General features: G+C 45.9%; 1 protein-coding gene across 2 annotated transcripts in view; it reads left to right on the forward strand.

The window, feature by feature from the left end:
- Window positions 1-13,970, forward strand: part of FIRRM (FIGNL1 interacting regulator of recombination and mitosis) — a 983,706-nt gene that overhangs the window by 172,767 nt on the left and 796,969 nt on the right. For both annotated transcript variants that reach the window (XM_077276297.1, XM_077276298.1), the window contains exon 7: window positions 5,152-5,236. In XM_077276297.1, the coding sequence (XP_077132412.1) occupies window positions 5,152-5,236 (85 nt within the window). The remainder of the gene's footprint in view (window positions 1-5,151; window positions 5,237-13,970) is intronic.

Below are 13,970 nucleotides of genomic sequence, written 5' to 3' on the forward strand. Positions count from 1 at the left end.
TCCTCTGATGAAAGAGAGTCCCAGCCAAGTTCATCGGATTATGAAGGAGGGCTTTGTCTACCAAATAGTGGTGTGGACAGTTTAATTATAGCCGTCAGGAGCACGATGGGGTGCCCAGATGAGAAGGGAAAGAAGTCAGCGCAGGACATCATGTTCGCGGGGTTAGGGCAAAGAAAACGAAGGTCCTTCCCCGCCATACCCACAATTAAGGAGCTGGTTAAAAAAGAGTGGGAGAAACAACATACAAGAGGATTCCTGCCATCCTCTGCTAAAAGACGCTACCCCTTCAGTGACGAAGAACTTAGTTCCTGGCAAAAGATACCAAAAGTTGATGCGGCAGTGGCTTCAACTTCTAAACAGTCGGTCTTGCCTGTGGAGGACTCAGGGACTCTAACTGATCCGTTAGACCGAAAAGCAGAAGCCTTACTTAAGAGGTCATGGGAGGCTAATACAGGAGCATTCAGACCAGCCATTTCTAGCACCTGTACTGCAAGGTCGCTGCTAGTATGGACAGAGCAGCTGGAGGAACAAATTAGGAGTGGAGCTTCGAGAAATACGATTCTGTCGAAAATCCCCCTAATGAAAGATGCAGTAGCATTTCTAGCCGATGCCTCGGTGGACTCGCTACGCCTAACAGCCAGGTCAGCCGGCCTAGTAAACACAGCCCGGCGAGCACTCTGGTTGAAGAATTGGAAAGGGGACGCACAGGCTAAAGCAAAACTTTGTGCGATCCCCTGCCAGGGTGAGTTCCTATTTGGGAAAGCTCTGGACGAGCTCTTAAATAAAGCAGGAGAGCGGAAGAAAGGCTTCCCTAACCAGTACCTTCCCTCTTACAGGAGAGCTTTCAGGAGACGCCCCTTCACCAGAAATAAACCTACTGAGCAAAGGGAGCGCTGGGAGGCAAAGGATCCAAAACAAAGAGGTGCTCTGTTTTCCGGGTCCTATAACCAGAAACGTAACAAGTACCGTTAATTATGAAGTGGGCGGTAGATTGAAAAATTTCTTTTCTAAATGGAAATTAATAACATCTAGTCCTTGGATTCTGGACATTATTGGTGATGGATTAAAATTAGAATTTGAAAGAATCCCTTGGGATTCTTTTATTGTAACATCTCCGAGAAGTCGACAACAACAAGAAGCTCTGGAAACAGAGATCCTATCACTTCTATCTAAAAAAGTGTTGATAGAGGTTCCCCGGGATCAAGAAGGGAGGGGGTTCTATTCCCCTTTATTCTTGATCAATAAACCGGATGGTTCATTCAGAACCATCATAAACCTCAAAAAACTAAATTCCTTTTTACGTAACCACACTTTCAAAATGGAATCCATTAGTTCTACCATCAAGCTTTTGTTCCCTAGGTGTGTCATGGCCGGGATAGACCTAAAAGATGCATACTATCATCTTCCAATACATGCCGAACACCAGCAGTATCTGAGAGTAGCGGTCATCCTGGAGGGACAGGTTCGTCACTTCCAATATGTAGCAATGCCATTTGGGCTTTCTATGGCCCCCCGCATTTTTACAAAAGTGATGTTAGAAGTAATGGCTCATCTACGCCAACAGGACACTCTAATAATACCCTATCTGGATGACTTTCTAGTGATAGGGAATTCTGTGGCCCAATGTAAATTGCGGTTGTCTAACACAATCTCATCCCTGCAGGAGTTGGGTTGGATTATCAACTTCGAGAAGTCCAGGCTGAATCCAGACACTACTCAAATGTTTCTAGGGATCCAGCTAGACTCAGTAAGTCAAAAAAGCTTCCTCCCGCATGCAAAGAAAAAAACTATACAGTCAAAAGTGTCAGAAGCGATAAAAAATCCCGACATGACACTAAGGAAGGCTATGTCCTTACTGGGATCATTGTCCTCATGTATCCCGGCTGTACCATGGGCTCAGTTCCATACTCGCCAATTACAGTACGAAGTACTGTTAGCCCAGGGACGAGAAGGACACCTAGAGAGTAAACTAACTCTCTCTAGAGGTGTCATAAAATCCCTATCCTGGTGGCTAGATATGGGTCACCTTTCAGGGGGTGTACCATGGATAATAGATCCATCCAAAATAATTACTACAGACGCCAGCCCTACGGGATGGGGTGCACATATGGAAGATCATATAGTCCAGGGTACCTGGAATCGGTCAGAATCATCCTGTTCGTCAAATTGGAAGGAGTTAACAGCAGTAGGGAAAGCCTTAAATTATTTTCTTCCACAGATCCAGGGAGCAGATGTAAGAGTTTTCTCAGACAACTCCACCACAGTGGCCTATGTAAACCGTCAGGGCGGTACACGGTCAGGAAGTCTGATGACCATCACAGAGGAGATCTTCCAATTTGCAGAGACTCATCTTGCGTCCCTAACAGCTCTACACATCAGAGGAATAGAGAACACCAAAGCGGACTACCTCAGCCGAAACAGGCTGCGCCAGGGAGAATGGTCCTTAAACAGAGACGTGTTCAGACTGATAACAAAAGCATGGGGAGTGCCTCAGATAGATTTGTTTGCCACAAGAGGCAACAGACAGGTAGAAAGATTCGCCTCCCTAAACTCCATGGATCATCCAGACATACTGGACTCCCTACATCATCCTTGGAACTTCAAACTGGCTTACGCCTTTCCTCCAATGTCTCTAATTCCGCTAGTGATCAGGAAGATCAGGAGGGAACGGGCAAGGGTCATCCTCATCGCACCCTTCTGGCCAAAAAGACCGTGGTTCTCCTGCCTCCGGAGCATGTGTCTATCCGATCCATGGATTCTTCCAGCGGACAGGGAACTACTGTTTCAGGGGCCGTTTTTCCACCCGCAAGTGAAAGGGCTTCACTTGACGGCGTGGAACTTGAGCGGCAATTATTAAGTTCAAGGGGTTTCTCAGAACAACTAGTAAACACCCTGCTACTAAGTAGAAAAAGATCTACCACCCTGATATATACCAGGGTATGGAAAAAATTCTTAGATTTTCATACAATACCATTCACTAAACAGGTTCCAATAACACCTATTCTAGAGTTCCTACAAAAAGGTAGAGAATTAGGACTATCAGTGAACACCTTGAGAGTCCAGATATCAGCGTTAGGGGCCTTATATGGATATAATATAGCCGCTGATAGATGGGTCTCCAGATTCATTAAGTCTTGTGAACGGAGTAACCCAGTCCATATTCCCCGTCTACCTCCGTGGGATTTAAATCTAGTGCTAGAAGCCTTAACCAGCTCCCCATTTGAGCCTCTAGATTCTATACCTCTAAATGTCCTCACATATAAGGTAGCCCTCTTGGTAGCCCTGACCTCAGCCAGACGTGTTAGTGACATCCAGGCCCTATCAGTTGACCCGCCATTCTTACTGATATTCCATGACCGAATAGTCCTAAAACCAGACCCCTCATACCTCCCTAAGGTAGCATCCACCTACCACAGGTCACAGGAAATATTTCTCCCTTCCTTTTTTGATTCTCCTGTAACCCCTGAACAACAGAAGTTCCACACCTTAGACGTCAGAAGAGCCATACTGACTTATATAGAAAGGTGTCAAACATGGAGGGAGAGTAGGGCTCTGTTTATCTCCTTTCAGGGCCACAAGAAAGGACATGGGGTCACGAAAGCTACCATATCTCGGTGGATCAGAGACGCTATCTGCTTGGCCTATACATCAAAAGGCGAGATTCCTCCAGTGGGTATTAAAGCGCACTCGACACGAGCCATGGCTTCCTCCTGGGCGGAACAAGCGGATGTCCCGATCCATCTAATATGTAAGGCCGCAACTTGGTCTACACCTTCTACCTTTTACAACCATTATAGACTTGATCTATCTTCATCTTCTGATTTGACCTTTGGTAGAGCTGTGCTTAGTACAGTTGTCCCACCCGAGTAATGACTCTCTGAAAGTCTCTCATGTGGGGTGCTGTCGTGGCGAAGGGTAAAAAGCCGGATTACTCACCGGTAATGCTCTTTTAATGAGTCCACGACAGCACCCATTTACAACCCTCCCTGATTATGCACAGCCCTTTCTTTAATTCACAAATAATGGTTGTATAGAGTTTTTTAAGATATTTTACTGAATAAGAATTAATACTAAAGCTTGTGCGGTTCCCTTTTTATACTCTGTAAACTAAACTGAGGAGGAGAGGGGACCGCCTCCTTTTATTCTGTAGGTTTCCTGTTCCTATGGGCGGATCCCTCTCTCATGTGGGGTGCTGTCGTGGACTCATTAAAAGAGCATTACCGGTGAGTAATCCGGCTTTTTTCAATTACCTCTAACTGGAGAAAAAGTACAAGTGGCTTTTGATGGACTCTGCTCCAAAGTAGGCAATGTCCAATCAAAAGCCTGAAAAAAACGCTTCAGGAAAAAAAACTTTGAAATTCCCCACAGAGCATTTTTCTAAAGCAATTTCCCCTGGAAAAACGTGTCATTTTTCACTGCCTCAAGAAGCATTGAGCACATAGCCGAGCAGGGTCACTGATGCTTACTAGCTGCTTTAGGTTTTGAACAATGAAATTACCCTTTCAAGGGCAACAAACTTTTCATTTTGCACTCTTTCTTTCATCCCCTTCTTTTATTTTTCTTTTGACATAGCTAAATTAAGGCTTGTTTTATATGGGACAAATTGGAGTTTTGAGCTATACCATTCATTTTACCATATAATGCACTGAAAAAATGTGGAAAAAAAAGTTTGTGGGGTGAATGGTGAAAAAATACCCACTTGCAATGTAGCCATTATTCGAGTTTTGTTCTTATGGTGCTAATTGTGTGGTAAAAATTACCTGCCAATATGATTCTCCACATCAGTTCAACTACAGTGATACCAAAAAATGTTTGATTTTATTTGTTTTCCATCTCCTCCCAGCAGGGGGTTCTTGGTGTCGGCATCACACGGTCGGCCCGCTATTAATCTGCAGATTAACCCCATATCTGCAGGATAATAGCGTTATTTTACATGACAGGCTCCCTTTAAACTATGCACCTTAATTCCCGATGGCTGCAATATCTACCAGATAATATTATACATACAGTAGTTTTGCCATACAGTTTCACATTATGGAGTGTCCCTATTCTTGCTTTGCTTGGTCACTGCTCCCCATTGTTGTTTTACTTTCACTGTTCTACAACTTTTTTCATAGTAATAACATTTCTATATTGTATCTTTTTATACAGTTGTGCATACATTCTTAGATATTTGTGTCATCGTTTCTAAAATGGATCATGCTGTACATGCAAATATATGGAAATTTATCATCAAGTGAGTAAATCAAATCATCTTCTTTCTTGCCTTAAAATTATTTGTTTATAGATGTTGCAATAGTGTGCTTTTAGAAACTAGCATATGGTAGCTTACCCTCAGTGTATCTCTTTTTTTTTTTTTTTTAATCAGATATTTTTTATTAAAGTTTTCAGAACATAACAGAGTATTTTCCAAAAACCCCACAATCTTTTCCTCATTCCCAACCGCTCCCCCCCCTATCCAACCCTGGTCCAATGATAAAATATATCAGAAGAAAAATGCAGACATAGATAAGGCACATATCCCAAGGCACCAGTCATGGAGTACAACTAAATCACTTTCAGGGTGATATAAACATGGTATCACGAGAATAAACTTAGACTGTAAGCCCGGAACATTCAACCATCCTGCCCAAATTTTCTCACACTGCCGGTCTACCCCTTTTAACCCTAGAATGCATACCTGGGGCCAGCAACAATACAGACAAAAATACTGAGTATCACATGTAAACCTAGTACAGGCCTAAAAGGCCCCAGGTGCGTGAATATGGGGTAGTCCCCAAAAAAGGTTGTTATACCGAAATGCCTATAACATAAAAATATATGAACAACTGGAAATTACTAACAACTATATACCTGAGGAATACCTAGAGTTTCAAAATTCTAACTAAAGTAATTTTACAGAAAATAAAAAACAAGTAACCTGGCAGGCCTGCGAGGCCCCAGGTATGCATCCGCCAGCCTTAGCTGGGGTCACTAGGAGGCCAGATCCATTACGGAATCCCGTCCTGGCGGACCCCTGCGCTAGTGGGAATGCATCCTTACTTTGCAATAAACTTTGAAAAGTATTTTTATTTGAGTTATTCCATGATAATTGTAAACAGGCCTAAAAGGCCCCAGGTGCGTGAATGTGTAGATCTCTATGGGTATGCGTTCTAGGGTTAAGATAAATGGCCTTCTCTCTGCAGAGTATGAGGTTTAGCTTATTTACATATTCTTTCCTCGTGGGAACTTTGTCTGAGATCCAGTGATATGCTATTAATTTTCTAGCTGTAAAAAGCATTCTGGCAACAGCTATTTGGGAATAATCATCTCCTCCCGCCTCCTCAACATATCCAAGCACACAGACAATAGGATCTCTGGGAATATCCTGCTCTGTGGCAATATATGTTAAGTTGAGAACCATAATCCAGAATATTTGTATACAGGGACACGTCCAGAACGTATGTAGGATATCTGCATTATCGAGCGTACACTTGGGACATTTTGAATTTGGCCTTAGACCCAAATCAAACAGCCACTTAGGAGTCCTATAAAGGATATATAGTTGAGACAGACGGTTAGGCTCACTGAGGGACCACTTAGGGATCATTTGCATTATTGACTCCCATTGATCTACCGAAATCCCCCCCACTTGTTGTTCCCATTTTGCTAATGCAGGTATCGGGTGACCTAATAGCACCCTCGACCCTCGAAAGGAGCTCCCCGTACATGAATGAAATTAGTCCCCTTGTAGATGCCTGTAAACCGAGCCTATTAATAACAGTATCATGATGTATAATAGAGTGTATATGAGTCTGCATTATATAAGCGTGTCTTACTTGTAAATACTGATAAAATATAGAATGCTGAAGTGAGAACTCCTTTCGTAAGTCCTAAAATAATTTAAAGACACCCCCATCTATCAGCTGTGAGAGCCACCAGATACCCACTCATCGCCATTGCGCAAACCCCTTCAATGTCCTCAATTACGGCAGATATGGATTATCCCATATAGGGGTATACTTCGTGAACCCAGTAATTCCCCTTAAACTTTTAATTTTACTCCACACTTTGACCATAAGCATTACCGTCGGAAATTTAGACACCCACGGTTTAAATTTATTCGCCTCTAACTTAGACAATAGGGGACCCCGACCCCCCAGAAACTGAAGAATCCCTCGACCTCCCCCTATTTCCACAGATGTGTCCTCCATTCTACTTGCCAGATGTTGACACTGGGAAGATAAAAAATATTGCCAAGGGTTAGGCAATGCCAACCCTCCCTCATCCTTACTCCTTTGTAAGTGCTCTAACTTAATTCTCGCACCCTTGTTCAACCATATAAGTTCCCTAAACAGTGCATTAATTTTAAAGAACCTATTTTGGGGAAGCCAAATTGGGGAGTTATGAAGAACATATAAAAGCTGAGGCATAATCACCATTTTCAACAGGATCACTCTCCCAACTATTGACAAATGTAACTTAGTCCAGGCCTTAATCTTCTGTTTAATCCTAGCCACAAGTGGGGAAAGATTTAAGCGTTCATAATCTAATATGTTGTTTGATACATTGATACCCAGGAATTTAAAACATGACACTACTGTGGAGCTCTAACCACAGTTGGGTCTAATGGTAAAATAGCAAACTTTTCCCAATTTATGGCCAAACCCGATATAGCCCCAAATGCAGCAAAAAGTGACATTACTCCATTGAGCGATTCGTCAGTCAGCCAAAAACAGGAGAATGTCATCGGCGTAGAGAGCCACTTTCTCCTCTAATGTCCCGTATCTAAACCCCTCAATTTCTGGGCTAAGTCTTATCCTCAAAGCCAAAGGCTCCACCGCCAGGGCGAAAAGCAGCGGAGACAGAGCACAACCCTGCCTCGTACCCCTATACAGATTGAAGGGCTCTGATAACAGTCCATTCGCTCGTATTCTTGCCGACGGTTCTGAGTACAAAAGCTTAATCCAACCAATAAAGCCTGGACCAAAACCCATGCACTGAAGAGTAGCAAACAGGTATTTCCAGGTCACCACCTGACAGCACCATGGAGGACGTCCTTCTTATCCATAGTGGGACAGGAAACCACGAGAGTTTAAAAGGACCCTCCCCCTTCCACCCTTCAGTGTTTTTCCTGTCCCACTGTGGATGGGAACGACGAGAGTTCTGTCAGTTCCGTGCAGACAGCGTGGATCGGGGGGGCTCGGCCTCTTCCTTCCCGCTGGAAGAATCTGCCAAGCTGATACCCGTACTATAGGGTCACTCAGCTTTAACCGGTGTAGCGCTGCTCCTGGTTTATGGGTCGCTTCCCCCCTGGGGGGGCTCTCGACCTTGGACGCAAGACCTCTGATGTATCTGCAGAATGGCGCCTCTGCGGGATGGAATCCTGGCCAAGCGCTTACGGGGGTATGGCAGCAGATCATCTTGGAGAGCGGGAATCGGAGTGACGGCAGGGAGAGCGCGGCGCTTCGGGATCGCGCTCCTGCACGAGTCACTTCCGGTTCATGGCTGCTGCGCTCGTCACTTCCGGGTCGCGGCCGGCAGCATGGGTCGGCGTCCGTCATCTCCTTCTACCCTGGAGCGAGGGAGGTCCGGAACATGGCGGCAGCGGTATAAAAGGTATGTGTGGGCTTGGGGGCTCGTCGAGCAAAATGGAGGATAATCCTAAGCTTGAAACGCAGCAGGAGCCCCAGGCACATGTAAGTCCCAGGCCCTGCTCCCTCACAGAAGAGGCCGTGTAGGAATTACCACTATATATATTATATATTATAGGCCTCAGTGGTTAAGAGATCCGGGAGAGGCAAGAAATGTCCCCTCTGTGCCGTAAAACTGAAAGACTCCTGGCAGAAGTCCCTATGCGAGTCGTGCACCAGTCGTATCTTGGGGGAAAAGCAGGCCGCTCTGATGACGAACATGAGGACCATAATCAGAGAAGAAGTGCAGGCTTCAATATCCAGCCTATCGTTTCCCCAGCCCATGCAGTCTGACCCCCAGGATTCGCAGAAATCCAAGAAAAGGCAGAGAGAATCAGATCTGTCGTCCGAGGACAGCTCTTTTGAATCTGACCTAGAGGAGGAGGAATTGAGCAGAGATCCCCCAGAGAAGGGGAAAAAATATCTTTTCTCATCTAATGATATTGAGGAACTGTTGAGTGCTGTTAGACAGACTATGCAAATTGAAGAACCCACATCTACCCGGTCAGTGCAGGACGAGATGTTCGGGGGGCTGCGTTCTCACACCTCAAAGGTCTTTCCTGTCAATGCTCACATTCGCTCTATGATTATAGAGGAATGGGAGGAAGCAGAAAAGAAATTATCAATTCCTAAAGACTTTAGACTCCGCCTCCCTTTTGATCATGAAGATGTCAAGGACTGGGAGGATATCCCAAAGATTGACATTCCTCTGGCGAAGGTTTCTAAGAGAACCGCCATTCCATTTGAGGACTCCTCTAACTTAAAGGAGCCGATGGATCGCAAAGCGGATGGACTCTTAAAAAGGTCCTGGGAGAGTTCGGCAGCGGTAATCCGCACGAACATAGCGGCCACGTCTGTAGCGCGGGCAATGCATTTGTGGGTAGATGACTTGAAGGATCAGTTGTCGGCTAAAACCCCTAGAGAAACCATTATTAAGGCAATTCCTCTGTTGAAGCTAGCAACCGGTTTTTTAGCAGATGCTACGGCAGAATCGGTTAGATTTACAGCCAGGGGTCAGTCTTTGTCGAATGCAGCCAGACGTGCTATTTGGTTGAAAAATTGGTCAGGTGACGTTCGTTCTAAGAACAAGCTGTGCGCCATCCCGTTCTTAGGAGGAAGGGTCTAAAGACCTATCCTTGACGACATCCTGGAAAAAGCTTCTGACGAGAATAAGGGGTTTCCAGAGGAAAAAAAGAGAAAATACCAGCCCTTTCGCAGACCCTATTATGGTCAGAGGTCAGACTACAGGGGTAAAGGCAAGCAAGGGAGGTGGAGCTATCAGAAAGGGGGAGACAGGAACAGGAATAGGGATTCAGGTCCCTCGACTTCCAGAACAGAATTTCGAAAGAAATGACGCCATCAGAATAGGAGGGCGACTATTGGGCTTTCGGGTACAATGGGAGAAGATTACCAGAAGTCCTTGGGTCCGCCAGGTCATATCTCAGGGGTACAAGATAGAGTTCAGCTCTCTTCCCCCAGAAAGATATTTCGTGTCCAACGTACATCTCTCTTCCGTCTCCCCTATGTGGTCGGACATTCAGGATCTTCTGCAGATGGCAGCAATATCCCCAGTTCCTCAGGGGGAAATAGGAAGGGGTCATTATTCAGGCCTCTTCTCTATAAAAAAGCCCTCTGGAGAATCCAGAACCATAATAAACCTCAAACCCCTAAACAAATATCTGGTGTACAAGAGGTTCAAAATGGAATCCATTCGCTCCACAATTCCCCTTTTAGGGAAAGACATGGTAATGTGCACCTTAGACCTAAAGAGTGCATATTACCATGTTCCAATTTACAAAGATCACCAAAAATATCTCAGATTTGCGATAGAAAAAGACGGAAGGATCTACCATTACCAGTTTTGCTGCCTCCCCTTCGGGTTGGCAACAGCACCCAGAGTCTTTACAAAAATCGTCGTGGAGATAGTGGCTTATCTGAGGAATCGGAATGTCACGATAGTACCCTATCTAGACGATTTCCTATTGACAGCAGATTCTGTAGGGCAGCTCAAGATCGACTGTCAATTGGTGATCTCCACTCTGCAGAAATTAGGCTGGGTGGTGAACTGGTCAAAATCTCACCTAACCCACAAATCGAAAATAAAATTTCTAGGAGTTATCCTAGACTCAAATGCCAGAGAGTCTTTTCTTCCAGACAAGAAGCGGGTCGACATTATAAGAAGAATTCACCATTTTTCAAAAAGCCGAGTGTCCATCAGAGACGCAATGAAGATCCTGGGGTTGATGACGGCCTGCATTCCTTGTGTCAACTGGAGTCAATTTCATTCTCGTCACCTACAGAGAGCAGTCCTCGCTTCCTGGGACAGAAGACAGACATCTCTGGACAGGGAGTTCCGTCTTTCCCATCAGGTCAGACGATCCCTCCGATGGTGGACGGTCCCCGAAAACCTACAAGTCGGGGTACCATGGATCCTCTCTCCGGCTGTCACGGTGACCACAGACGCAAGTCAACAAGGATGGGGTGGTCAGGTCCTAGGAAGATTTTATCAAGGACAGTGGAACCCAGAGGAAAGCATGAATTCCTCGAATCACAGAGAACTTCACGCTGTCTGGAAGGTCCTCTATTCAGCCCGAGATCTGCTAAAGAACAAGCACCTGAAAGTTTTCTCGGACAATACAACGACGGTAGCCTTCCTACGGCATCAGGGGGGTCCGAGGCATCTAAGATTACAGCATCTTGCAGATCGAATCTTCAGGTGGGCGGAGGGAAGAGTTCTCTCGATTTCAGCAGTTCATCTGGAAGGATCAAGGAACCAGGTGGCGGATTTTCTGAGCAGGAGAAAGCTGTCAGCCACAGAATGGGAGCTAAACAACGAAGTTTTCAACGAACTATGCCAGCGATGGGGAACTCCAGAGGTGGATTTATTCGCCACCAGAGAGAACGCAAAAGTCAGAACCTTCTACTCACTAAACCCTCGGGAAGGTCCGACAGGAGTAGACGCACTTTCCCAGTCATGGAGCAGGGGTCTCTTATATGCCTTTCCCCCTCTTGCACTTATCCCAAGAGTCCTGAGGAAGATATACGAGGACAGAGCTCAGGTCATCCTAGTGGTTCCGTTCTGGCCCAAGAGGAGCTGGTTCCCCTTATTGAAGAAGCTAGCAGTGGAAAAACCTCTATTTCTTCCAAAAAGAAGAGATCTACTTCTCCAGGGCCCGATTCTTCATCAGGACCCAGACAGCCTCGATTTAGCGGCTTGGATCCTGAGCGCCAGATCTTGAAAGCAAGAGGTCTATCGGAAGAAGTCATCTCCGTTCTCCAAGCAAGTAGAAAGCCAGTAACCTCTGCAATTTATTTAAAAATTTGGAAGAGGTTCTGCAGTTTTTGTGGAGATACGATAGTTGATCTTGATCGCCCTAACATTCCCAAGATCCTTGATTTTTTTGCAGCAGGGGTTTAGGAAGGGTCTTAAACCAAGTACTCTGAGGGTCCAAGTGACAGCCCTCAGTGTATTTTATGACTCCTCTCTAGCCTCCCACCCCTGGATTGCTCGTTTTTCCAAGGCAGTCTTAATGCTAAGGCCCTCGATCAGGAAAACCATCTCACCTTGGGATCTTAACCTGGTCCTTAATGAATTATGCAAAAATCCCTTTGACTTAGCTGAGGATATAAACATCTCTAATCTTTCTCTCAAAACGGCGTTCCTAGTGGCCATTACGTCAGCTAAGAGACTAGGAGAACTCCAGGCCCTCTCTATTCAAAACCCCTATCTGCAAATTTTTGATGATGGGCTAGTTTTAAAACTTGACCCAGGCTTCCTTCCGAAAGTCGTCTCAGACTCAAACATAAATCAGGAGGTAGTACTTCCATCTTTCTGTCAGTTTCCCAAAAACCAGAAAGAAATGTTTTATCATAACTTGGATGTAAGGGAAACTGTCCTTAAGTACTTAGAGGCGACTAGGGCATGGAGACAGGATACTAATTTGTTCGTTCTATTTGGAGGCCCAAATAGGGGGAAAAAAGCCTCAAAGTCTACCATTGCTAGATGGATTAGGTCCACTATTAGCCTAGCTTATAAAGCACAGGGTAAGAATCCCCCAGACAACTTAAAGGCTCATTCATCTAGGGCGATAGCCGCCTCATGGGCAGAGAAAGGAGGAGCTTCAGCAGATCAGATCTGCAGGGCTGCCTCCTGGTCTAGTCTCAGTACCTTTTCCAAGCATTACAAACTAGACTTAGTGTCATCTCAGCTAGCCTTTGGCAGGAAGGTGCTTCATGCAGTAGTCCCGCCCTAGGACCAAAAAGTCTCCTTTGGTACTTCTCCATGGTGCTGTCAGGTGGTGACCTGGAAAACGGTAATTAGACATACCGGTAATTATATTTCCAGGAATCCATCCTGACAGCACTGGTAGTTCCCTCCCTATATTACATGTAATGCATACTTATGTGAAGTAACATTTGTATAATGTTTATGTTCAAATAAATTATTTTTTGCATCCATCCAGAAGTGTTACTTTGGAAAATCACTGAAGGGTGGAAGGGGGAGGGTCCTTTTTAAACTCTCGTGGTTTCCTGTCCCACTATGGATAAGAAGGACGTCCTCCATGGTGCTGTCAGGATGGATTCCTGGAAATATAATTACCGGTATGTCTAATTACCATTTTTTCCATCATACATGACGGCACCACGAGAGAGGGGATCCCCCCATCATGGACCGGAAACCTTCAAGATAAAAGGGGCGGCTCCTCTCTCCACATCAGTTGGTTTCCTGTCCTTGAAGGGGAACCCTCAAGATGGAAGGACTTCTGATGAAGACAAGAGGATGCCTGGGTCGGGTGGATTTGGGCAGGCACTGGTCTGCTACACCCATCACCAAGTACCGGTAGTCGCCTCGGGGGCCATGTATACCATGCCCCCCCTGAGTGAAGCATGGCCACAGCCCGTGAGGCGAACGCCCGGGTGAAGATTCTCCACGGGAGCCGCAGGTGGCGCTCCCCCCTGTCGAGTTAAAAATCCTGCTGTCCACGGGCGTCACCTTATGGTGCCCCCCTGTTGAACAAAGGTGGCCATGCAGCCCGTAAGGCACATCGGTGCCCGGGCTTAGTAAGTCTCCTCGGAGGTGGGGCCCTCCCTGTTGAGTTTCAAAAAGCAGGTCTCCCCCCTTCCCCCTCCTCCCTGACGGTACCTGAGGCTACACAGAGCGGTTTGAAGCGGTATCCGGAGAGTGGTGAGTTAAGAGGTAACTGCGCTGCCTGACATCTGTGGCGTGGACACTCCCGGAAGCCTCCCTCCAGCCGGCACCAGGTATCCGGGAATGGAGGTACGTGCGTGCGCTCGGCG

The sequence above is a fragment of the Ranitomeya variabilis genome, chromosome 8, assembly GCF_051348905.1.
Source record: "Ranitomeya variabilis isolate aRanVar5 chromosome 8, aRanVar5.hap1, whole genome shotgun sequence".
In the NCBI taxonomy this organism is placed as follows: domain Eukaryota; kingdom Metazoa; phylum Chordata; class Amphibia; order Anura; family Dendrobatidae; genus Ranitomeya; species Ranitomeya variabilis.